This window comes from Pseudoliparis swirei, chromosome 7, assembly GCF_029220125.1.
Source record: "Pseudoliparis swirei isolate HS2019 ecotype Mariana Trench chromosome 7, NWPU_hadal_v1, whole genome shotgun sequence".
In the NCBI taxonomy this organism is placed as follows: domain Eukaryota; kingdom Metazoa; phylum Chordata; class Actinopteri; order Perciformes; family Liparidae; genus Pseudoliparis; species Pseudoliparis swirei.
Genome location: NC_079394.1, coordinates 24234173 through 24259431, shown reverse-complemented (window position 1 = coordinate 24259431; position 25259 = coordinate 24234173). Strand labels below are relative to the sequence as shown.

The 25259-nt window shown below is 46.9% G+C and overlaps 3 protein-coding genes across 7 annotated transcripts in view; 2 read left to right on the top strand and 1 right to left on the bottom strand.

The window, feature by feature from the left end:
- The first annotated feature begins 1651 nt into the window (after positions 1 to 1651).
- Positions 1652 to 12957, top strand: si:dkey-178e17.3 (somatomedin-B and thrombospondin type-1 domain-containing protein). 3 transcript variants are annotated; one of them, XM_056419605.1, is made up of 5 exons: positions 1652 to 2144; positions 8936 to 9118; positions 9431 to 9521; positions 11384 to 11542; positions 11627 to 12957. In XM_056419605.1, exons 1-5 carry the CDS (start codon positions 1901 to 1903, stop codon positions 11730 to 11732), a joined length of 783 nt encoding a protein of 260 aa, XP_056275580.1. In that variant the 5' UTR covers positions 1652 to 1900; the 3' UTR covers positions 11733 to 12957. The 3 variants fall into 3 exon arrangements, with proteins under 3 accessions (XP_056275580.1, XP_056275579.1, XP_056275581.1); XM_056419604.1 differs by having other exon boundaries at positions 8933 to 9118; XM_056419606.1 differs by lacking the exon at positions 11627 to 12957 and adding an exon at positions 9204 to 9315 and having other exon boundaries at positions 8933 to 9118; positions 11384 to 11512.
- A 2352-nt stretch (positions 12958 to 15309) lies between these two features.
- snap29 (synaptosome associated protein 29) lies at positions 15310 to 19998 on the bottom strand. Of its 3 annotated transcripts, none has more exons than XM_056419608.1 (6): positions 19950 to 19998; positions 18677 to 18922; positions 18386 to 18579; positions 16920 to 17005; positions 16736 to 16831; positions 15310 to 16257 (listed from the first exon to the last, which is right to left on the bottom strand). In XM_056419608.1, the coding sequence occupies exons 2-6, from the start codon at positions 18920 to 18922 to the stop codon at positions 16097 to 16099; spliced, it is 783 nt and encodes a 260-aa protein (XP_056275583.1). In that variant the 5' UTR covers positions 19950 to 19998; the 3' UTR covers positions 15310 to 16096. The 3 variants fall into 3 exon arrangements, with proteins under 3 accessions (XP_056275583.1, XP_056275582.1, XP_056275584.1); XM_056419607.1 differs by lacking the exon at positions 19950 to 19998 and adding an exon at positions 19161 to 19943; XM_056419609.1 differs by lacking the exon at positions 19950 to 19998 and adding an exon at positions 19793 to 19943.
- A 288-nt stretch (positions 19999 to 20286) lies between these two features.
- The window catches only part of pi4kab (phosphatidylinositol 4-kinase, catalytic, alpha b), a 46239-nt gene continuing 41266 nt past the window's right edge, over positions 20287 to 25259 (top strand). Inside the window, exons 1-11 of the mRNA XM_056419611.1 lie at positions 20287 to 20446; positions 21570 to 21686; positions 22222 to 22315; positions 22495 to 22583; positions 22661 to 22733; positions 22855 to 23117; positions 23360 to 23426; positions 23619 to 23764; positions 23855 to 23920; positions 24011 to 24107; positions 24966 to 25157. Coding sequence (XP_056275586.1) covers positions 20348 to 20446; positions 21570 to 21686; positions 22222 to 22315; positions 22495 to 22583; positions 22661 to 22733; positions 22855 to 23117; positions 23360 to 23426; positions 23619 to 23764; positions 23855 to 23920; positions 24011 to 24107; positions 24966 to 25157 — 1303 coding nt within the window. The 5' untranslated portion in view covers positions 20287 to 20347. The remainder of the gene's footprint in view (positions 20447 to 21569; positions 21687 to 22221; positions 22316 to 22494; positions 22584 to 22660; positions 22734 to 22854; positions 23118 to 23359; positions 23427 to 23618; positions 23765 to 23854; positions 23921 to 24010; positions 24108 to 24965; positions 25158 to 25259) is intronic.

Sequence of the window (25259 nt, the reverse complement as noted above, 5' to 3'; positions counted from 1 at the left end):
TTATAGGCTGCACCTCTCTCCTCTTCTCTCTCCTTATGGATGCCTTTTCATCTCTCCATAGCACATTACTAACTCTGCTTCCTCCCCGGAGTCCTTGTGTCTTCACGTCTCATAGGGTCCATTGGACCTGGCTGGGTCTGATGCCATGGCGCTGCTGATGCCCCGCCCACTCCTCCTCTCTACTATCATGGAGGTCTGGATCGTGGTCCATGCCTACTGCCAACTATTCATCCACTCTGTCATGCTCATTAAATGTGTTTTAACTCTAATGATTCCTATAGTCACATGACATCTATTCTTCTGTCTATCCTGGAGAGGGATCCTCCTCAATTGCTCTCCTGGAGGTTTTTGACCTTTTTACGCCTGAATTTTTTTTTTCTATTTCTCTGGAGATTTTCCTGATCCGATGCGAGGTCAAAGGTCAGGGATGTCTATGTGTACAGATTGTAAAGCCCTTTGAGGAGAATTAGGAATTTGTGATATCGGGCTATACTAATTAAACTGAATTTAATTCAAAGCTTCACTTCTTTATTTTGCCCAACACAAATACTCAGAGGTGGACACTAAACCATTGGATTTTATTTATTTAATTTTCTCTATGAGGCTTCTAAATACCCATCTTTACAGTATTTGTTAGATCTCTAAAACCCCTGTTGTATGTTTTGGTCTCTCTCTTTATGTTTGTGACCCCTTGTGACCTCACATTGCGGCCTTGAGTAAAAAGATGAGCAATTCCCCCTTTCCCTTTTGAAGCATTCAATTATGTATATATGTTTGCCCTGAGGTATATGTTTCACACATGGTAAAAAGTCAATAAGATAAAAAGGCATCTTACCTTCAGGTCTGGGATGCATCAAACACAATGTGAACCTCTTGAGCAGCAGCACACAGAACTTCTTCATGCCGTTGACCTGTCACGTGTCTATGAAGCAGTGTCCTGTGTCTGTCTCGTCCTGATGAGCTTTTACAGTCGACCCCTCCCTCCCCCCTCCCTCCCTCCCAATGCTCGCTTTCTCCCCGAAAGCCCCCATTCACTCCGACCCAGTGAAGGGTGAGTGATGTTATTGTTCTCCTGTCCAGGGTGGATGCTCCACGTCCTATACGCCAAGAGTGGAGGATCTTTTTTCCTTTTTTCTTTTTTTGTTGTTGTTGCTGCTGCGCTGCTTAAAAAAAGGGGACCTCGTCACAGCTGTTGATTGACTTTTATTTCCATGTACACTTCTATTTCATATTAACCCATTTCGCGTCCGCGCCGCTGTCCGTGGTGCTGAACGGGAGTTCCTGGTTGGAAGTTAAACTAAAGACGTATAGGAACCTTTTCCTTCTGTTTGTCATTCCATGAAAAGATGTTGGCTCCGGGTTCAGAGCAGCGCCGCGAGGCACCGTGGATGCCTCCATGTGGAGCTTATTTGGAGTGCATGGTGTTTTCCAAAAAACTGAACGTCACCTTCATTTGCATTTTCTCAGTAGGACCGAAACACTTCAGAGAGAATAATAAGACTTTCTGAAATCACTCACTCATTTGTTGAGTAACAGATTGAGCAACGAGAGAGAGAGAGGGAGAGAGAGAGAAGGGGGGAGGAAGAGGAGGAGGAGGAGGGGGGGGGGCACAGAGAGAGACTGTACGCCAGTAGCTGTAGGCGGTGTCCAACACACGGATAGAGGAGCGTTGGTGCGCACACGGGCTCCACTTTTACGCGTCAGTTGTCCGCGTCAAGGAGTCAAAGCCGAACTCACCTGGGATTTTTATTTTTCATTTAGAGAAACAGCACCAGTGTCTTCTTAACATATATACCTCAGTTCCTTACCGCCTGTGAGTGAGTGTGTGTGAGTGTGTGTGCGTCTTTGTGTGTGCGCGTGAGCAAGTGGTGGAACCCCCCTGGGGGCACGTTTTTCCGTCATGGGAGCGCGTGGATGGAGCTCGGCGCGTCTCGGTTGGCTCGTCGTTGGCGGATGTGTCGCGTTGTTCTGCTTCCCGCGGGCCGAGGCGGGCTGCGGGGAGCGCCAGAGCCCCAACTGCTGCACCGGCCGCGACAACGACTGCTTCGAGTACAGCAAGAGGAAGACGGCGTGCTACTGCGACACCTACTGCCAGAAGACCGGGGACTGCTGCGAGGACTACCGGCGCGTGTGCCAAATATCTGGTGAGTTGCCGTGCCGCGTCCAGTTGATGCGCTTTGAGGCATGGAAGCTCAAAGTTTGATGGGGGGGGGGGGGGGGGCTGCACCGTACAGATCTGTGACGCCTTTGTTGTTCAGTCAGAGCTGCTGGCGTTGAGGTGACATGGAGACAGTGAGACATACTGCACATAGCTGTCCGTCTCCAGTTTTTTTAAGTGACGTTTACTCTCCGTGGTGTTTTTTTTCTTCTTTTTTTTCTTCAACAGCAGGTTGCGTGTGCATGCACACGCGCGCGCGTGTGGCCCCCCCCTGTCCCACGTGGCCCCTAAAATCCTTCAATTTTGGGAAGTGGAGTGGGTGATCGTATAGCAACGTCACAGAATCCCCCTTTCCTCTCATTACCCCCCCCCCCCTATCCCACCCACCCTCCCTCCCTCCCTCCCTCCCTCCTCCTCCTCCCTTCCCGCTGCTATATATGGAGAAATTAAGGCAATGGACACCTTGGGAACAGACTGCCAAAGATGGTCAGGATCACAGCGTAAAGCGTGTGTCTGAGGAGAGGAAACGGCTCTTCCAGCTCTTGAGTCGCAGCAACTGCGGGGAGTTCGGTGCTGCCACTCAGAGGCCCCTTTAAAAGTTATGGGCACGTGCAGCGTAAACATACGTGGGCCCTTTTTGTTTTGAGTGTTGTGCCTGCGCTGTGATGTGCACGGGCTGCCTCATGAAGTGTGCGCCAAAGTGCTGTGACGCACTTTAATAGAGGCGCTGTTCAGCTGCAGCTGAGCCACCTGTTGGATCCCCGCGGAACAGCAGCGGCATCGTATTATAGTGTTTTTATGTTCAAGAAGAAAATAAAAGTTAACTGACGTCAAGGAACTGGCCTTGTATGAAGCTTTACCTAATTGGTGTTTCAATGCTTTAATGTGTGATGTAAAATAAAATGTAACATCTGGACCGCAAAGATGATCACTTTAAATGGAAGAAAACGATCTTCAGTATTAATATACAACTACACCCAGAAATTAATATTTCAGGCCTGACTCACAATCGGTGTTTCTTCATCCAATGAGACGTGGGTGGTGTTACGGGTCGGTTTCCTGACATCTGTAATTCCAGATGTGACAATCTGTTAGGAATGTGTAGCATGCTCTGGATGATGCTGTGAAAGGCACCTTGAGCCCCCCCCCCCATCCCACCAGCTTGCATAACCACTAAACCACTATGCAATCATGTGGCTTGGCTTCCCGTTCCATCTCGAATCCCCCCCCCCCCCCCCCACACACACACTACCCCGGGTCCAGACCTTATCTGATGCTGCTCCGCGCAGCTCTGCGACGCATCAAGGAGTCCCGTCTGTGTACTGTCTGTCACAGTCTATAATTCAGCCGTGTCAGCTGGAGCCGGGCAAAGAGCGTGGCGCGGGTGACGTCAGAGGAGAGACTGGCAGAACGAGACTTTTACATGGGGCCTTCTGGAAACTGGAAAACTATAGTGTAGCATTTCTGCAAGCTAAACATATTTAAGCAAGAAAAACGCAAACAAATTGCTTCCCAGATTCAATTTAGTTTACTTTGCATAGCCCAATATCAACAATTACAAATTAGCCTCAGAGGGCTTTACAATCTACATTAAGTTATATTACAGACGACATCCCTGACCTTTGACCTCACATTGGATCAGGAAAAACTCCCAAGAAATAGAAAAAACCCTTTCAGGGGAAAAAAGAGAAGAAACCTTCAGGAGAGCAACAGAGGAGGATCCCCGTCTCCAGGATAGACAGAAGACATGATGTCATGTGTACGGAGTTACAACACATTCAATGAGTACGGCAGAGTGTATGAATAGTTGGTAGTAGGTGACCCTGATTCAGCCCTCACTATAAGCTCTGTCAAAGAGGAAAGTCTTAATACTCTTAAACGAGGTGACTGTGTCTGCCTCCCGGACTGAAGGTGGAAGCTGGTTCCATCAAAGAGGAGCTTGATGTCTCTACTTTGAAGTTTTCTTCAGAACATCATGATGTTCATTTCGTAAATGATGGTTAATTTGAAGTCAAATAGAAAGCTAAGTATGCTTTAGGGCGGGCTACCTTGTGATTGACAGCTCACTGCTGCTACCAGAGTCCTGCAAGTAAATTGACAATAGCAGAAATTGAAACTTTGGTCTCATTATCTCGATGAATACAGAGAGAAATGCATTGTGGGAAAGGTGGAGAAGATTCGCATTTCTGCAGCGCAGCTTATTTCAATGTCGCCTTTTCAGTCGGGCACATGTGGGACATTTCCCGACAGCATTCTTCACCTTTCTGTGGGGCGATTACAGGGAGCCACGGGTTGTTTACCGAAAGGTGGGAGTCGTCTCTTGTTCCAGGAGGACATTAGTTTCATGTCAGCCCTACAGGGGATCTCTAATGGCTCGTTCCTCTTCACACTGCAGAGAGGAAACCGGCCCACGGGAGGATGGAGCTCCTCCCCTTTACTGTGGCGCCTGGTAGTTCTCACTTCAGCAGGAAAGGCGTACTCAGAGACAGCAGAAGTCCACTCACCCTTCACCCTCCCTCCTCCATCCTCCCTCCTCCATCCTCCCTCCTTTATCCGTCTCCCCTTCAGGCACCTCTGCTTCTCCTCCTCTCCTCCTCTCCTCCTCTCCCTGATGCGCTGTCATGCCACGATGTTTGCTTTCTCTTCAACGGCGTTCATTCACTCCCCTGTTTCTTCTTCCGTTGCGCCCCCCCCACCCCCCCCCCCTCCCACACACACACACGCACGTTCTTTCTGTAACCTCTTGAGAGTGGCGGTGGGTGTTTTCGCTGAAACGGACCAGCTGCTGCAGTTTTTCCAGACAAACAGCTGACATCCATGCTGGACGCTCCATGTTGTTAATTCGACGCCCTTCATTTGGCATCTACCGGGAAAAAAGTATTTTAACTAAATGAATGTATTCCCTTTTAAATGGAGGTCAATCGTTTTTCCTATTATTTAACTAGCTACAAAGAAAATGTATCGCAGAGACATTTGAATGTATTTTATTTTTTATAATCTTAATCTGTGGCAGAAAAGAGGGATGAATTAGGCAAACCAACCCTTTAAGCGCCTGCTTGGAGACCAATACATCTTGTTGCCATGCCGCTCTATGAACCACAGTGTTGCTCCATCGATTCACTTGGACCTGAAACATCTCAGCAGCTATGAGATGGACAATCCCCAGAGGATGAACCCTATGGCAAAAGAAATGTCCCTCTGAAGCCACCGAGAGGTTGACGTTTCATGGTTTATGAGTGAAATGTGTTTCTCAGCAATTTATTAGATGGATTAGCGCTAAAAAACTTGTTTACACACATTCATGTCCCTTGAGAATTGCGATCACGTTGTTGATCTTTTTTCTTCTTCTTTTGTGATACAGTTGTTTGATAAGTGGAGTCGGCGTTGTGAATCTGTCCGTGCCTGCGTGCCTTCAGTTGTGATCGTTACGGTGGAACACAAGTGTTGCGAGGCCATGCTCGGCTGACACCTTTTTTTTCTTTCCGGTTGTGCAACTCTGGAACAGAAAATCAGTCTCAGCTGTGTTTGTATACCGACTCCTTTAAACGAGCCGCTTCGCTTGGCTGCTCTCTTCAAGGTGTTTACAGGAACCGTTTATGCTCTGACCCTGTTATTAGGGCTCAGTCCCGTGTCCCTCTCCCCCCAATAACAGGCTTCCCCCTTGTTTTCCTGCTTGTCTGATGGGACCGATGCCCAGCTCTGTACATGTGCGGAGGGAAGTGTGTGTGCGAGGGGTGCTGTGGTCCTCTGGAGCAGCTGGACATCTGGGTCACATCAGAGAGGAGATTGAGGGAGAGGCCGTGGGGGTGGGAGGGATGCTGTTGAGAAAGAACAAGGGGGCAGAGCGCAGGACAAAGTGGTAAAGAGAGGGGGAGATAAAGCAAATTGGGGCGGGCAGGTCTGATAAGTCTTTTGTTATTGAACCCCTTAAAATGGAAGCAGAGTTCAGGGAGAGTGAAAGAGAAAGAGGAAGGAATGCCGACACGCCATTATCTCAGTGTGACAAGTGTGACTGGAGATTGGCCGACAAGTGAGGAGATAAAAGTGCTGATGTTGGATACGCATTGAGTGTTTTGGTTTGTTTAATTGACATTTGTCTGAAGCTCTGCCAACTGCCAGGGAGAGGGGGAAAAAAGAAGCCATACTGCCATAAACTCCTTAAAACCAACTGATATTGATCTCATAATGAGTTGAATATAACCACCCTGTATAAGGCTTCAATGTCTAAAAGGGTTTCTCCCGTCTAAATTACAAGTAAACGACTTTTACATTCGAGAAGCTTCATCAGAACAGTGTCATTGTGGTTTGACGAGATTTACTTGAGTTGGATTCGATTGAATTGTTGCTAAAAACCTAATTTGTGTACATTACCTCTTTCAAACTGCAGCGGCGGAAAAGAAATCTCTGAAAATGTCCAAAGTTAAATTGCAAAGAAGTTTGTTTATGGCCTTAAAGTTGAGTCGGTTCTGAGAATCAGTTTTTCAGCGTGTCAAAGGTCACGATGTAAAATAGAGCCTCCAGAAGAAGAGAGAACACAGATCTGGAGTCAGTGGCGGATACGACACGGGAAAACTTACTTCTGAGTACTTACACAAGCCTAACATGACAACGTGTGCCATTTGCTTCCCGTATTGGGCTGGGGCGAGGGAGGGGTCAGAGGTCAGAAGGTGGTTGAGTGCTTTCCAATGGGGCACTTTCTCCTCAACAATGGAGGACGGGGGGGCACAGCGGCGACTGTGAGCCCTGGGGGTCAGGCTGCGTCAGGCTGTCGGCAGGGTTAGCGTGTGGGTGGCGGGACTGTCGCACTGGTGGTACCAGAAACACAGCCCAGGGACCACCGCGGTCTGGTAATTGCCTTCTGACCTCTGGCGGCTTGGGGGTCAACAGGTCTGAAACTCTCAGACAGGGCCTCAGTCCTGTTGGTGTGTGTGTGTGTGTGTGGATCAGAGGTGGTAATAATTTCCCCCTCGAGCGCGGGAACTCGCTAACCCTACAGGTTTTTATTGCACCCCAGATCTGCTTGCTCGTGTCCCCCCCCCCCCCCCCCCCCACACACACACACACACACACGTCACAGGAGGCGGACGGGGGGAAGGAAAAGGCCGAGCAGTGAGGATAAGAAGAGGCGGAGGAGGCAACAGTAGGAAGCTGATACGGTCGCGGTGTCAGATCCGTGTTCTGTCAAGAAAGCCCACAGGTCGACGAGATAACAAGTGTGTGTGTGTGTGTGTAGGGGTGGAATGGGTAGAATGAGCCCCAGCGGGTGGTTTTTTTTTCGGACAGAAATTGTTTACGATGTCTGTGTGTGTGTGTGTGTCTGTGTGTCTGTGTGTGTGATGATCTGGGAAAGGCTAGTGTCAGGTGGGCAGCACTAATGTGCAGGAATGCACAGATTCCACAGTGGCTTTGTGGATCGGCTGTGTCACCGAGACCCCCCCCCCCCCCCTTCAAAACCCCAACGGGACCCTGGGAATGAACCGAACAGGCGGCACCTTGAAAGCACTCTCTCTCTCTTTCTCTCTCTCTCTCTTTCTCCTGTTCACACACACACACACACACTTGCAGCATTGTGCTGCATGTTGTGTGTGTGTGTGTGCGTGCGTGCGAGCGTGTGTGTGTGCGTTATAAAGAGAGAGTGGGCTCGATGAGATGGGCGAGGGAGGATTAGATGCAGCTATGGTATATTTATGAACTCCCTCCATAGAGCTTCCAGCCGTCGGCTCTCATTGTATTTCTCTGTCTACAATTAGGGAAATATAATAATCAGAAGATCTGATGAGGCCTTCTGAAGAAAGAGTTCTTCATATTTGTTTGTGTGTGAGCGCTGGGCCTCTGTGGTTGTTTTTACTGTGGGTTTTTACTTCCTTCCCCCTAACAACAGGGCTGCTAAATGTCCGCGTGGGACGGAGCTTGATTACCGCTGGAGCCTCCGGGCTTTGATCAGAGCGGCCATCGAACTAATAGAGCTTCCTCTCGGCCCGATGTAATTGGCTGAATCAGCCTAGCGAGCGAGGGGCCTGATTGTGTGTTTGTGTGGCTGCTGCTGTGTTTGTGTGGCTGCTTGTGTGTTTGAATGTATGGCAGAGGGAAACCACGGGGAGAGGACAGGATACAAACAATTAGCGTCTTTATTTAAATGGCCCCACACATGTGACCCCGGGGTCACAGACTTCCTGAGTCTGGGGCAGGCTTGCTGTAATGACCCCCGCCACTCGTTTTCCCGCCCACCAACCTGAGCAAATGCCTCAGCGCAATATTATGTAACTCCATATCTGGGTGTGTGCAGCTCACACTCTCACAGCCGTGAGGCAGCAGAGGCTAGAGGGCGGCGGACGTTTGCAACTCCAGGGGTGAAGATCAGTTCATCATTTGATTATTTTAGAATTAGGACATTTCGTTGACAGCTGGAGAGATAACTTGTTCTTTCTTTTCTGCCCTGTTGCCCGTTACTCTTCCCGGAATCAAACAAACTCACCTTTCCCAAAATGCACTCGACCTTCTTTGTACGTAACTCTGAGGAAACCCGAAAGCAACTTAAACCCACAAGAGGCTCCACGTCCTCTCTTCTTGTATTTTCTCACAATTTCTCAATAATATGTCATAAAGATGCAACGACACAGATAGAAAACTGACTCGAATCTCTGGATTGGTAGCGTGACAACAGGCTGTTTACTGATGCCCAAAGCCCAGGTGTCAGATTGATGCGTCCAATAAGACTCACAGCTGATTTCTCTCTCTCTCTCTCGCCCCCCCCCCCCCCCCCCCCCCCGCCAGCAGCCATTGACTGCGTGGCGGGCTCCTGGGGCCCCTGGTCGCCGTGCACGTCCCCGTGCGGAGTCGGCAGCACGGAGCGGAGTCGCCAAGTGTCCGTCCCCCCCAGGAACGGAGGCGCGCCCTGTCCCGACCTCAAACAGCGGCGGGGATGCTTCGGGAACAACGCCATATGCGGCACGGCGAAAGGTGAGACCGCTGACCTCTTTCTGCTGAGCGCTCATACATATCAACTCGGGGTCTCATTGTTCTCCGGGCGACCATCTGTCTGAAGCTTCTTACTGTCAGAAACGGGCTCCATCTCCAGCTGCATCGTCCCAGACGCTTCTTCTTCTGCTCTTCGCCGTTGACTCACTCCGTTCCCAGGAACACCAAACCATCACACTGTGAGCGTGACTCATTCTCAGCCATGGGATGAGTAATGTGGGATGTGTTTATGCCTCCGCTGACCTTTCTGTAATCTGTTTTTTATTTTTTATACATCGTCCGCTCGACCTCTAGAAGTGGCAAAGATCCTGCCGGATTCTTTCAAGAGGAACTTCAAGGACCCTTGGAGGCGACCACACATGCTGATGAAGGAGGAGAAGGCCAGGTAAAGGCCTCCATTATCAGACTGCAAACAAACAACAGGCCGCTCCCTGTGCTGACCCCGCCGGGCCCCACGCCGTTCTTTCATGTGATGTTGATGCAGGGAGGGGGGCTAATTGCAGGTGTAATGGCTGGAGCTTAGAATGAGCCTAAAACAGACATTTAGATTACAGCGACGATAGAGCTCCGTTTCAATATCTGAAAGCACGACTCCTCCTCAAACTACAAATATAACCGACAGTGCGCTTCAAGGCCGCTTCTCAACATCAGGTCCATATCAGTTTTGTTCCCTCAGTTTTGACTCGGCTTCAAAGGTCACTTGGGGATCAACTTTGTTCTCCGAAAGATTAGCGAGCGCAGGCCGAGCTCCAAGGTCGCCGTGCGCACGTGGAGCCGCAACATGAACGGCGTCCGCTGACCTTTCGCTGATAAGGCCGCATGGACCGCCGTCTTTGATCGGAGCTGATTGCAGATGTAGGGGGGGGGGGGGGGGGGGGTGAGCTGGAATAATCAAGAGGCCGCGTAGGGAATAAAATCACTGCTGGTTTTTGAGCCTTTCACGCTGATTAAAATAGACATGGGATACCTTTGTTTTGGCTGGAACACAAAGCATTTTGGGGGGGAATTGGAAGCGCATTACTCATAAATGTCATCGTCGGCTATCAGGAGGGGCACCAGATGTCTGTGCGGATGACCCCGGGGACGAGGGGTTAAAACGAGACGGAAATTCCGATCGGCGGTCGTCTCCTGGATCTCCTCTACAGTGGTTCCAGGAGGCTGTTGAGTAGTTCTGACTGTAGATCCTCTGAACCGCCACGCAGGTGTCTTCAACAGCCCTCCTCTCAGGGGACGTGTGCCGACCGACACCTTCCTGCATCCCCCTTGGCCACACCTGTTCGGGGCGGGACAACTCACACCTCTCTCATTCTCATTGGTCGTTTTTTTTTGTTTAGGATAGTATTTTCGTGGCATGAGGGATTTATGATGATCTATTTGAGGATCTGCAGCACAAACAAGTTAAAGACTGGAGAGAGAAAAACGATCCCCTCATAGGTGACGATTCAGCATAATTTAAAAATAATCTCAAAGATGTATACGAATGAAAATTGCTGAAGGAAAAACAGTCAAGCAATTAATTGATGATCTTCCAGTGTGTCTTTGCTCGGTTTGTGTTTGCCTCCAAAGCATCAAATCACTGCTGAATAATAATGGAGCAAGAGCTTTAAAAAAAACCTTTAAAAGACCTTTCCCAGTGTTACTGTTGGACAAAGTCTTTAAGAATCATAGATAATAATAATGAAAAAAACACTTTTCTTTGACGAACCCCCCACTGCCGATGGTTGTTTGGACTGAATCTGAGACCAAATACAGAGTTCAGAGTGACAGCTAGAGATCATCACATGTTGACACCCGGGTATCGCAGCAGGTGACCGTGACACCGACCCGGTCGCCTTCAAGATGGAACACATCTGTTATCGGGAAGTTTTTCCTTTTCTCTTTTGTCTGGCGCGGCGGGGACACCACGATCGAGACACGTCGGATTGTTTTTCAATTCTTTTTCTGTTACTCTTGGGCCCGTCGGGCCTTCAACCGGACGTTTCCCATGATCCTGTTTAGTCCAAAAGTGAAGACCTGACGCTCAATCCAAATAACACATTAGCAGATGTCTTGCTCCTTGGCTACGGAGCACCTGCTCTGTTCTCCAGTATTATCGCTTTCTGAGCCCAATTGTGCGATTTGACCCTTTGACCCCGACATATTTTTTGTTGTTGTTTTCAAATATGACAATCAAATTTCAATTGTCTGCAAATGACTGTTGACACTTTCCCTGTCCCTCCCCCCTCCCTCCCTCCCTCCCTCCTGCAGCTACTGTGTGTACCTGCGGTTGAAGCAGGCCAGCGCGGCCTGTAAGCTCAAGTTGTGGAGCGCTCAGCTGGTGAGAGAGCGGCTGGTCTGTGCCGAGTGTCAGAGCGCCGCCATGTCCAAGTCTGACCGCTGTGGAGGCGACGGCCTGGAGAGCACCAGGTGAACCCATGGCGACCTCAGCGAGTAACTCCGGTACTGCGATGTAACTAATGTCACTAACTCGCCCCGGGCCTCTCTTCCCAGAACCTTCTGGGCGGCGGCGGCGGTGCCGGGCTGTCACGGCTCCTGGGTGCGGGAGTCGTCCTCCGAGGGCTGCCGGTGTCCCCCCTACTCTGTGCTCTTCGTGTAAAACGACCACGAGACGACCCGCACACCCCCACCCGCCAACACAACCCCTTCCGATCCAGATTCCTGGACGGGTAAACTCAAGGAGATCAGCAGCATCCTGCCCCCTCCCTCCCCCTCACCTCACACTCTGCACTGTACACACTATTAACTAAGCACACCGACACACTCGCATTTAAATCTTTACAGCCACGTTGTGTACTTATCCTCCGCCAACGCACAGCAGCATCTATATACCTTGTTGTTGTTTTTTCTAACCTCTGAATCTCTGCTATCTACCTCCATCAATGCAAGTGCATTCGTGAATGCATAATGTATAAATATATGAATATATTATTTAGCTTTATACATTTTCTACTTTTGAGCGTTTATGTGTCATGTACATGTACCCATATAGCCACACGTGTTGTATCCAACAGTCGGAAAAGAAAACGGCCGTCAGGGTCCTCAGTCGTGGGTGGGGGTGGAGGGGGTGGGGGGGGTCCCCTTAATCCGCCCTGCAGGCTGGAGGCACCGAGAACTGGTTCATCCAAGTCCTACCCGATGGCTTGAACCCCTTGAGTCAATATATCTGTGTTTCGCCACATTTCTACCAGCAAGTTGAATATCGTCTTGATTCTCAGGCGTTTGTCTCGACCAGCCCTCGTTATTCTTCTTCTCCCTCGCCTCCTCTGATGGTTTTATTTTGGTGGTTGAAGGTGACTCTTGGCGTCTGTCACCTGATATGGTCGGAGAGAGTTGGGAGGAGGAGGAGGGGGGGAGCCACTGAGGAGGATTTCAGCGTTTTCTCTGTCCTCTCACAGAAATCCATCCAACAGAACTCCCCGGTTATATACCGCCATGTTACTCTCACTCTTGTGTTTGATCTTCACTTATTCTTTTTGTCCTTCACGAAAACAAACAAACAAACAAATAAGCAAACAAGCAAATAAACAAACAAGCAAACAAGCAGTCAGTTATCTGGCACTTTCTGGTTTAAGAAAAGGGGAAACATGTGGTCCCAAAAAAAATAACAATAAAAAAATGCTTTTCTCGTCTGGAAAGCTGTGACCCTTTCTCTCTCTCTTCTCTCTCTCTCTTCTCTCTCTTCCTCTCTCTCGCTCTCTCCCCCCCGTGTCTTTGTGTTTGTATGTTTATTTATTATAAAACAAGTGATGTTTTTAGTGCAGCACCGCATACTCTGTACACTGTCCATAAGTGAAAAAATAAACTACGATACTTTAAATATTTCTCCTCCTCCTCCCGTCTATCCCCCCCCCCCCCATTTTCATGACATCACCGCGTTCAGATGTCACTCAGACAACCATTCACATTTCGGACCCCTCTCCTCTGCAATTACTACAAGGGGCCCAGCCCCCCTTAAGTAAATCCCCCCCTCGGTTTGACCAAATGTTTACACACAGCACTTCAGAAGAAGAGTGCCATTAGCACACACACACACAGACTCACACACATATATATATATATATATATATATATATATATGACATACTGTATCTTCTTGTTGCATTCTTGGCATTTTTCCATAAACGGGACTACGACAACGCAAAATGACAACTAATAATATAATTATATATAATTATGTTCTGAGTGTTTTTTGGAGCCACACTCTCCTACAATTTGGGGTTTTTACTACACAACTGTGTAAATGCCAGGACAGTCCAAACACGAGACGCTGGACCACTTCCATCATGTGGGAATACGTCTGTTTCTCTCCCATTTCAGCAGCTTTCAGAGAAGAAGAAGAAGAAGAAGATGCCCCAATTTGAAAAGAAGCTAGTTTGCCCTCTTCCTTCATGTGATGGCCGATAGTTAAGATGTGGTGACTCTGACCCTTTGCTCCACAATTCAACCACAACATTAAAAGATTTCTATTTTGGTTTTCCATATCCCAACGAATGCTTCCCCCTCCTGGGTGATTGATCTGTGCAGGGGGTTACAGGAGAGACTCAGCCGAGGACCGATGGACGCATTTGAGGCCGTAAATGTTTCGCGTTTCACCTGTTTAGGCTTTGGGTTGTCACATGATTAAAAGGTCACCCTTCTTTGTCTGAGAAATGAGCGCAAAACTACCAACAGATCAAACAAATCAACTTACTCCTTTGAGAAAGACTCACCTGCTTCATCTCGGGGTACTTAACCCCCCCCCCCCCGTTTTTTCTCTGCACCCCTCTCCCTGCCCAGATCCCCTCCGTCAGCACAACTTTTCTCTCACTACAACAGTGGCGATAGAGTGCCGTCAGCCCGACCAGCCCGTCCCCTCTGAAGCGGGCTTTACCCTGCCTGTCCCTGCCCCCCCACCCTGGTGCTAACTCCGCTTTCCAAAGGGCAGGAAGGCCCCCCCCCCCCTCTCTCTGGTCCGGGTGCCTGATGGGCTCCGACAGCAGTGTGTTCTGGGATTACTTCCCGTGAAAAGGGGGGCATTCCAGTACCGGCGGGCCTTTGTCACAACGCGGCCACTGTTTGCTTTTGACAAGACAGCTGTTCAAAGCCCTCCCAGCCAATCAATGCATGGAGTCCAGTGGTACCCAGTGGTGACTTCTGCTTATCGGTGGAGTCGTCCGAGATGCGCAAGGGGCAGCTCCTCCACCTGGGGTCGCCCCATCTTCTCTGGAGACCCGGATAGACTTTTCCATCATGCAGCTGATTGATTTCAAGGGTGCATTTCCTCGTCTACGGAAACATCCTCGACTCCTTCCCTCATTTCCTAATGGCTAAATGATGCTGCCTTAACCCTACATTGCCACATTTCGTGTGTTCGGGTGCAGAATGATGTGCCCCATACAAACCCACTCCGCGTCCACTGCGTCCACGTCTACGACTCACACGTAACACAACTCATTCATTCGCTGATCCATAGGGCTCATGCCTAGTTTGGAGTTTGGTCGATGGTCCTGAAGCCTTCAACCAAACTTTTTCAAATCAAATGCATGAAATATCTCCAAAAACTTGCTTGACATGTTAGAGAAGTGAAAAAAAACTTCTAGTTCAGACATGCAGGGGGCTCCTGCAGCGCGGGGCCCTCGGTACCCCCATACTCCTCTGAGTGAAGATACGTGTTTTTGGGAAGTGTGTACTGTAATTAGCAAGTCATCCTAATGGGGGCTTGTTGCCACTGGGAGCAGCTGGTCCAACACAGAGGAATGATAATGAATGGACTTCTTGACACGAGGACCTGAGCTACACACAGCAACACAGCTGGTACACCGGCCACCAGAGAACACACACACACACACAACACACAGACACACACACACACACACACAATGATGGTCATCATCAGGGTCTTGTTTTTAAGGCTTTGCAGGTGGCTTTTGGTTTATTGTAACTGCAGTCAAATTTGAGCTCTGCTTTGCCAAAACAACTCAAATTCACTTAATGTGTCTGTTTCGTGTGTCTTTCATCTGTTTACTTTGAGAAGCATTAACGAGTTTTTAAATATGTTTTTTCGACTGTTACTGTGTCCTTGGGATTAAATGGCCCCTTTTCCACTTCCATCTAAAAACGGAAGATGTGGCGCCACCTCGTGGCGATTGGGACTCCCTGCTTCTCTTTAAACGGAACACAACTTGAGACTCCTCTTTTAAATATTTTTTTTTATTGGGTATACATACGTGTGTGGCTTCAGCTAGAATACATGATTTACGTGTGACCATGGTTCCAACGTTTCATTGGAATGAGCTTCTGTTTCAATCAAAAACCGTAAAGTGGTTCATCTAATGTTTCCCAGAGATGAAATATTCAGTTATTAACGGAGGAAGGAGGGATTCGGGGGGGGGGGGGGGGGTACATTCACATCTAGCTCGTTCACATTCTGCAGAATTTAAGACAATGGACGACACACACACATTTAATGAATGAAGCTGAAGTGAGAGGCACTGGATGCACCAATCACGTGTAAGGCAAAAAGTGACGCGCAGAGTCGTTTCAGTTCATATGTGGAGGCCGGTCGAGGACGTCAGCGCTGACATCAGGAACCACGCAGACGGCGACATTACAGTTTTAAACACATGTCCGTCTACAAAGTTCTTAATGATTTTAATTTGTTTTCTTTCTTTGGAGGCAGAGGAAGAAAAACAAAACAAAAGTCTAAAACCAACAACCCAGTGCAGCTCGACAGAGAAAACCAAAGTGTTTGTGAAACAAATGGAACGTAATGACACCAGTTAACAGATCAGTGATTTTAAAGGTGGAAGGATTCCTCAAATCAACGTGTCGAGTAGAAGGAGGACGTCAGGGACAAAGCTGACATGGAATATAAACCAGTAAATCCCCCGGGAGGAACATTTGATTGAAATGTCTTTGAGCCACGTTGAGAGGACGACCCGTTGCCGTCTGCCGTCTCCGCCAAAAGCAAATGTCTTGTTTTTACTTGAGGTTTGTAATCTGTTGGTTCGTTTTGTTGATCTTCAGATCCATCTTGTCCACTTTGTTCATCAGAGAATCGAGGGAGTCGTCCTGGTCGTCGATCTCGGACTGGAGGCCGAGGCCGAGGCTCTTCAGTCGGCTCAAGCCGCCGCACATCTCATCTAAGGTCATTCAGAGGGCACACCGGGCGTCAGTTACGCCTGGCGGTCAACACTTAAACAGGGTTCATAAGAATGTTGACCAACGAATTTACAGGACTTTAAACCAAATTTTCATGACCAAGCAGTTTGTGAAATCTCAGGTGTATACATGAAAAAGTGAAAAGAAATTGTATTTAAACTAAAAATGAGAATTCCAAAGCATACAGTATATACAGAGTGTAAATGAACATATGAATATAACAAATTACTTCAATGACTATTCCAGGCCTGAGAATAACCATTTTTAGATTCCATTTCCAGGTTTTCCATGACCGTACAAACCCTGCTTAAAAGGGGAGTTGATGGCAAATGTGCGGCAAATTAAATTTAGATACCAACGGCCTCTTGAAAATTAAAATAATAAATCACATTACATCACAGGACTAAACGCTTTCATCTCCACGGAGAAACAACCAGAGGACGAAGACAGACTTCTTACCCAGATTGTTGTCGAGGGTCTGGTGAGCTTCCCGGAGGTGTCTGTTCTGAGGGTATCCGTTCTTGTCATCCATCGACGACCCGGATCCTCCGAAATCTGGAACACAGAAATCAGGAGCGATGAAGGTCGGCCGGCGTTTAACGGGGCGATGGCACGCCGCGGATTCTCACGGACAAACTCTTACCTCCCGTGTTCAGCTTTCTGAGATTGGGGTGGCTGGCCTGGTACTTATCTTCGTGTCCTCGGCTGCTGGACATGGCCGTCTGTAATCTGAGAGGGTCAGATAAGCACGGGTTGTTTGGGTTTTTATAGCGAAGGACGAGAAGATGGCGAAAGGCCGGAAGCACAAATGGGACGGCAGCGCCAACACGGATTAGTTAAGGAGGGCTTTGGATGTAAAGCCTGACCTGCAGCTCCCTCAAACACACAAAGACATTTTATAGACACATAATAACTTGATGTAATATATATAATATATATATTATGATACTCTATTACGTCGTCTAAAATTGAGAACAACAAAGATATACTCACTCAAATTTCTCAGAAAATGTGATTTTAAATAGTTTTTCTTACTACAGTTCTTGATTTAATGGACAAAAGTATTTAAATTTAATTTACTTTGGAAAGTACAAAACCATATGGTTATTTTCAATTTATTGAATTACAAGAAATCATGCTAAACTGTGATGTATATATGTATATATATCGTTATTGAGAAATGAATTAACCCGTATCGGTAGAGAAGATTTTGGCCACATCAGCATTCAATATTTCGAGGAACATAAAGGCGACTTGGTTTTGTTCCATACCCTGAAAATGTGAGCAATTGACCGTGTGGTTGGTGAAATGTATTTTAAAAATGTGTCGACAAAATATGAAATACTGTTGGACCTAATGTTTTTTTTCTTCCATTTTTCATTATTTAACAATGTAAAGGTATTTAATATAATTTGCATTGAGATATATTTAAGTGAATAAACGTAACCAATTACAGTAAAATGTTTACTTTAAAGTGGAAAAATTTAATTGATTTAGATTTTATCATTTACTTGTTATAATGAGTCCGTTATGATGCTTCAAGTGACGTGGATGATACGAGTCTCTTTTTAAACGCTCTTTAAAATATACTGCATGTGTTTGTGATGATTAAACAGGCAGAGCAGTATTTAAATAAGTTCAAATAAATTCAGAAACTTCAATCCCAGATCATAAGGTGTCTTTTATCCTGACATTGGCATCCGTCAACCAGATTTGAATCAGGTTGAAAATTAAATTGCACACACAAATTATATATTTAAAAGGATGAGAAGAAATACATTGTAGACGCTCAAAAAGAAATGATGTCTTTGTGTCTTAACAATCCATATAATATAACCAAAATGAATAGAGAAGATGTACAGAGATTCCTACAACATTTTATAAAAGTAAATCATCATTAAATTAATGTATATTTAGTATTAGTATTTAGTTTTTAGTATTTAGTTTTGTGTTTTATATTTATTTTCATTGATGCTCTGATGTGCACCGCTGCTGTGATTTTTGAAATTTCCCCACTGTGGGACGAATAAAGGAATATCATATCATATCATAGCATAAATCAAGCTTGGAACGAGTATCATATTATTAGAATATAGTACTGAATCTCACCGGTCGTTGGCCTGGTAGGCCTTTGGCTCCTCGGGCGGCGGCTTTGTCTCCGGCTTGGCCCTGAAGTAGTTGACCAGGCCGCCCCACATGCTCTTGATGCCGTTAATGTGCTTCTGGCTGGTATTCAGGTCCTGATCCATGTTGTCCATCATCTTGTCGGCCCTCTTCAGAACCTCACCTTGTCGAACCAGCTCCTGTAGAGACGCAGAGATAGATACATGGCATTTTGTTGTTTACCGATGTAATATATTCTGCGTGCCAGCGTTAAGACGGGTACTACTTTAACCGTACCTCTGCAGTTTCCACACCAATCTTCTCAGATTCATAGATGAGCCCGAGGGAGCGGTGGCTGCTGTCCACAGCAGACTGAGCCGTGCGCATCACTTGCTGCTGGAGGTGCCGCTGTCTCCTCTCCGGTTCGCTCAGCCCACTGTCGCCGTCGTCGTCATCTTCGCCGTCGCCGAACTCCCGTCTTTTGGGCCTGAAGTCGTCCTCCTCGTCGTCGTCAAACGGGTTGTGGGTTTTAGGGTAGGCCATCTTTGGGGCAAAGACATACACATATAACAACAACAACTAAATATTGACTCAATGTTTCCAGAGCTTTAAATGGGCCAACATTAAACTTTAATTGACTAACTGAAAGATACATAATAGATTTCAGCTATGAGGATTCAATTCAATTCAATTCAGTTTATTTGTATAGCCCGATTTCACAAATTTATATCAGAGTGCTTTACAATCTGTACACATAGACATCCCTGCCCCAAAACCTCACATCGGATCAGGAAAAACTCCCAAATAACCCTTCAGGGGGAAAAATGGAAGAAACCTTCAGGAGAGCAACAGAGGAGGATCCCTCTCCAGGATGGACAGGTGCAATAGATGTAATGTGTACAGAAGGACAGATTTAGAGTTAAAATACATTCAATGAATATGACAGAGTGTATGAATAGTTCATAGAGGCATATTCCACGATGGAGACCTCCACGATCCATCAGGCAGATTAGCGATCAATTAACTTTGCTGATTTACTGAATAGACTCACACATGTCAAAAGTTGTTTATCGTCACTTCATACCTACATTGCATATCTGACATTAAGCTTATTTGTTGGGCTTTATAGCATTTATCATCTTTAGACATTATACAACTATCTTGTGCGCTAATCAATAGACAGATGAAGAAATACGTGTAACAATTGTGATTCGTTTGCTTAGTCGAAAACATCCTGAAGAATTATGTGAGGACCAACTGACACATGTTGATGTGACACATGTTATCCCAATGAGTGAACGCTTTCCTGAGACTGTTAGCTTCAGCTGTCAACACGTTTCACTAAAAACATATCGACGAATATAAATGACAGTATTGCTCCGGTAGCTCTGTGTGTGTCAGCTGGTTACTCACGTTAAATCAACGAGGATCGCACGCTAAGCTAACTGACTAAATAACCCCACCGATGGAAACAAGACGGCCAACATGGACGTTTTTATCCTCGTAGAAACAGATGATGGCTAAAGTAAAACGAGCAACTAAATAGTTACGGTCAACTTAATAGACAAACCGTTGGATCTGGAACTAGATGTTGTCGCTCTATCAGCTGACTGTTAGCAACTGAGCACTTCCGGTTACGTCACCGTGTGCTGTCCCACCGGTTAATCTTGCGCAACTAAAACGCATACTGAAGTCACTTGTTCAAAAACATTAAAATATATATAAATATTATATTAACATTGCACTAGGTCTGAAATCGTCTTGTTAAACCGTCATTTTTATTAAAATAGTGTTTTTTTACGGTCAGACGACAGAAGACCGTAACGTTAAGTCAAACGCAATGCCGCCAATGAGCCTGCGCGCGCTGTTCGGATTGTCCGCGCTGAGTCGCCGTACTGCGGTTCCGCCAGATGCAGCTGCTTCACGGTCTCCACTCCTGAATCTCGCTCGTTTGATGTCGGGGCAAACATGTCTGTCTCGGGAGGCGGTACGAGAGGGTTTTACTTCAACACAGTCCTGTCTCTGGGTCGCTCTTTAGCCGCCCACCGTCCGGCGCCGGTCGAAAAGGTGAGAGGAGGAAAAACGGAGTGAGCTCAAGATAAAACAAAAATGTTTTGTTGACGCTAATTAGCGAACGTTAAAACAAACTGGGCAGTCCGGGGTTGTCGCTCCCACTTCCGCGCTCGGTCGGTGGCTTATTGGTGATCAATGACGTGACAACCGAGCTAACATTTGACAGCCGTGTGCGTCTGTAGATGGGGACCCACTTGTTGTTGTTATTGGAAGCAGTAGAAGAAGAAATAAATGCGGAACGAAGTGTCGCTGCGGCTCGAGCTGTTCAGCAGTGCAGTCAAACAGGTTGACAGCGGAAGGCTCGCAGTGCGCGCTGCTCCGCACCATTTACAATGGGAGCAAACTGTTGCGGGAGCGGTCGAGTCTGACGTGAAATGAATCCTGTGTTGTTGGCCAATATAGATAAGATAAGTGCAGATATGTTGGGCAAAGTTATATTTCAATGTTATTCCATCACACACCATATAAGGGGGACGCATGGAGGCGCTCATCAGTACGTCATTGAGTGGGTTAGTTGCTGTTTTATGGAGCACACTATGGGTTTTATGTAACGCCCAGTTCAGATGTATTTTTATGGGAATGAGGCATAGTGACGTCACACTCTATAGCCTATCAAATATACATCCTTGTTTATTGTGATAGCAGTTATATGCGGATGCAACCAGACACAGCTTATGGTTTCCACCTTAATGGCAACGTTTATTTCACTTTTTGATCTTCAGGAGGGAAATAGACGGGGGAGAACACACATGTACAAATAATGCAACAAAAAATGTCAAATAGAAAAATTCAGTTTATTTGTATAGCCCAATTTCACAAATTACAAATTTGTCTCGGAGTGCTTTACAATCTGTACACATAGACATCCCTGCCCCAAAACCTCACATCGGACCAGGAAAAACTCCCAAATAACCCTTCAGGGGGAAAAAAGGGAAGAAACCTTCAGGAGAGCAACAGAGGAGGATCCCTCTGTCAACAGTGCAGTTCCTTGATTTTTCCAATCCCTCTCGCACTGCAACACTGGGCAATAAAATCCAATGTGCCGGATCTCTGTCACAAGTTTCATTTGACATCATCCTTTTCAAGATCTCCCTGCGCTCTTTTTTTTTTTTTTTAGGTCCAGAAGCTGCAATGCATGTGTCCAGTGGAATCCCGCGGTGTGTTCACCCTGGATGTGCGTCGCAGAGATGCCGTGATTGCGTTGGCTGTGTTTCTGGTGGAATCTGGTTTACAGGTGGGTGGTGGCCGGTTAAAAAAAGAAGGAAAAAAGAAAGTCAGGCCGCACTGAGCCAGTGTGTGGGTTTCTTTCACGCCTCAAACATTGTCCCTGTAGGTAGTGGATAATATGGTTTAAGATTCAAACATTGCACAAGAAACATAGTTTAGAATAAATTTGTTCCTTTTCATTATATCAGTGCTTATAATCCTCTTTTGCTACCAGCCTCTCTGCAGGACGGCACACATACGTCGCCCTGTTAATCTTATTCCCATAATCTGATTAAACTAGCGATTAAACACACAGCTGGCTGCGTAAAGCCTCTAACCTCATCAAACTGAGCCGCAGTGTGGAAAGAAGTGATTATGCAGAGAGGGTATCTTCACTTTTTCATCTTGGAACTCAAGATGTGTGTGTGCGTGTATATATATACCTACAAAAAGTTTTCTTTTTCATTCCTTATCTTTTGATCTTGTGCGGTAAACAAACGTGCCGCGCTGTGCCAACGCGTGTGCGATAGCTCGTGACGTGTAATGATTTTTCTCTCCGGCAGCACAAAGACACACTTGTTCCCTACTTGCTGAGCCTATTGAGGGGACTGCCACGGGTCCAATGGATCGAAGAGAGCTCGGGAAAGAAAGGAAAGGGTGAGAACAATCCTCTTCCCGTGGGGCCTTCTGTTTTACAATGTACTCCACATACTTGCTGTGACGTTGCACTCGGTAATATTTGTAACGCCACCGTAAGATATATCGAGGTCCATAAAACGCCACTTCTCGCTGCAGTGTGACATAACTGTGGGCCTTTGTCATTTGCTGCTCTTCAGAATTTCTCCCGGTTGCGGAGAACTTCAGCTACTGTCTCGTGACCCTTTTGTCAGACGTGGCTCAGAGGGACCCAGACTCCCGACAAGAGGTCGGCTTTAAACGCGTTGATAGTCCTCAAGTCAAGCTTCACCGCAGTGTAATACTAAGTGACTGTTTCCCCTGCAGATCATCAACACTATAATGGAGGTCATGCAGGCCCTGCAGGACATGTGTCAAGCACCTGATAATCATGATAAAGGTAGAGTACACACACACACACACACACACACACACACACACATACATACACACAGTGCCTCCTGTAATATTAATCCCTCACCAAAAAACAACACGCCTCACGGATGCTCTCTTGCCTCCAGTCTACTTGTGCAGGTACGTGGTCCCCGGGCTGCTCGGCATGACTCGAGCGTTTGGTCGCTACAGCTACACGGACGAAGCGCTGCTGTCCAAGCTGTTCCCCAAAGACGTGCCGCAGGTCCGCTGCGTCACCGAGGAAACCGAGGGCGTGCGGCGCAGGTCCTTCAACGAATTTCGCTCCATCATGCCGTCTTCGCTGCTCACGGTGTGCCGGAGCGACAGCCTGCGCAGAAGCACCGGGACCAACCTGGATGCCTCTGCACCGGTGTGTGGGGGGGGGGGGGGGAGGTGTATTATTGGAGGGGACTGCAAGGTTATAATATTCTCACATGCTTTGGGATTGTTAATGCCCAATAGTGTCAAGGATGAACAGATGAGATGTTGTTGGTGAAGGGTCACAGGTCTTTTTTTTTTAAAACAATGTTTACACAAAAGTCTAATAAGAGAGAGGCGTAGTTGTGTTTGGTTCGTGGTTAAATAAATGCTTTGCAATGTGCCGTCTCGTAGGTCTTTTCAGATGCAGGGAGCCACTCACCCTGCTCTCCGACAGCCGCCGGACCACATTTCTTTGAAGGTAAAACTAGATTCATGCCAACTTGTCCTAGCTCATCATCATCATCATGAGTCATCACGTTATATTGTGTAACAACCATGTACATGCGTGTTGCTTTTCTTAAAATTGGGGGCAATTCTTTGTCATAATCCATGTTGTGTTTTTTGTATTTGGGTAAAGTTCCTTATGTCTTGTCCCTTTTGTTATTGTCAGGCTCCTACCTCCCAGACACCAGCACACTAGATCCCGACTACTATTTCTCAACAGTCAGCTCCAGTTTCTCGGTGTCCCCTCTCTTCATGGGAGCTGAAAACGAGGTGGAGGTGCCCGTCGACCTGCTCCGACAGCTCCTCGCCATGGTACAGTAGCCCGCGACCCGCTTACCGAGATCCCCGCGTCCCGCTCTGTGTACGTCTTCACCAGCGGTTCTGCGTGTTGTCTGTTTGCAGGTGAAGAAGTTTGTCTCCGACTCGTTTCTGAAAGATCTTGACGACTCCATGGCGGAGGTCAGAGAGGTGACTATGCGACCACGTTATGAATGGTCAATTGAAAGCTTATTCCGTTAGCCGTTCATTAATATTCCGTCTCTTCTGTTTGCCGTTAAGTCTAATCCTGGAATCAACCTCTTCTACAAAACCTTCAGTGACACTCTCTATGTGTGCGTGTTCAAAATGCTGCGGGACACACTGTACTACATGAAAGGTAAAGCATCACCAGCCCTGTGGTTATGGTGCCATTGTTGTCTATTAAATAGACCCCTTCACCTGAGCTCTGTGTCATCTTGGAAAGCGACTCTGAGCTTGTCTGAAATGCAGCAGCCAGACTCTCCACCACAACCCCCTCAAAACAGAGCTTTTCCGTATCGGCTCCCGGTGAATTTAATAATATATTTTTAAGATGTTAATGATAACTTTAAGGCCTGCTCTATACTTCATCTACGTACATCTTAAATCCATACTTGCCCACTTGCAGCCAAAGGTGAGGGGCCTTTCTCTGTTAGGGCCCCTGTAGTTTCTGGAATAACCTCCCTGAGGAAGTTAGGATGGGAAGCTCCTTATCCGCTTTTAAAAGGGACAGTTCACCACAATATCAAAAACACATATTTTGCCTCTTAGTTTACGTGCTATTTATCAATGTAGATATTATTATTTTTGTGTGAGTAGAGATGTCTAATATAATGGCGCTGTTCCTCTTTAAATCCCTCTTAATAGCATATTTGTATTCTTTCACAGGGTTTGTGGTCTAAATCTTTCATTTGTATGTGTTTGTAAAAGTAAAATAAAAGTGCATTCTCTTCACTTGTATTCTGTAAAGTTTTTAATAATTTAAATGCATTGTTTTCATTTACTTATATTATAATTTTTCCAAACATTTAGCTCCTTTGCTTGACGTTTTCCAATTTTTAAAGCATTTCAAATGTTTTAATTTACTTCTTTATCTTTGTTCGTCTGTCTCCCGTCAAACACTTTGTAATCTTTTGTTTTTAAAAGTGCAGCATAAATAAAGGTTGTTGTTATTGTTCTAATTATTACCTTGACACAAACCCTCCGTGTTCCTCAGCCTTGCAGCCAGCATTCGTGCGGCAGGTTCATGACTTTGTGCTGGAGCAGTTCAGCAGCAGCCAGTCGGAGATGCAGCGGGTGCTTCATGACACGGGGGGGCTGCCGGTGGAACAGAGCCCCCTCAAGCTGCGTTGCCAAGCCAACGCCGCCTGCGTGGACCTCATGGTGTGGGCCGTCAAAGACGAGCAAGGTAATCGATTGTACCAGAGCGCCGTGATCACACGTCGTAATCACACGTCGTAATCACACACTGGACTTTTCCTTCAAGGGTGTTTTTTTTCTTCTTTTCTTC

Excerpts from the sequence above, each read along its gene's own strand:
- si:dkey-178e17.3 (XM_056419604.1), top strand. The coding sequence starts at position 1,901 with ATGGGAGCGCGTGGATGGAGCTCGGCGCGTCTCGGTTGGCTCGTCGTT. Across the intron at positions 9,119-9,430 it reads CATATGCGGCACGGCGAAAG|AAGTGGCAAAGATCCTGCCG; the intron begins GTGAGACCGCTG and ends CTCGACCTCTAG. Across the intron at positions 11,543-11,626 it reads GACGGCCTGGAGAGCACCAG|AACCTTCTGGGCGGCGGCGG; the intron begins GTGAACCCATGG and ends CTCTCTTCCCAG.
- snap29 (XM_056419608.1), bottom strand. The coding sequence starts at position 18,922 with ATGGCCTACCCTAAAACCCACAACCCGTTTGACGACGACGAGGAGGAC. Across the intron at positions 17,006-18,385 it reads GCCTACCAGGCCAACGACCG|ATTACAGACGGCCATGTCCA; the intron begins GTGAGATTCAGT and ends TGACCCTCTCAG. Across the intron at positions 16,832-16,919 it reads CAGAAAGCTGAACACGGGAG|ATTTCGGAGGATCCGGGTCG; the intron begins GTAAGAGTTTGT and ends TCTGTGTTCCAG.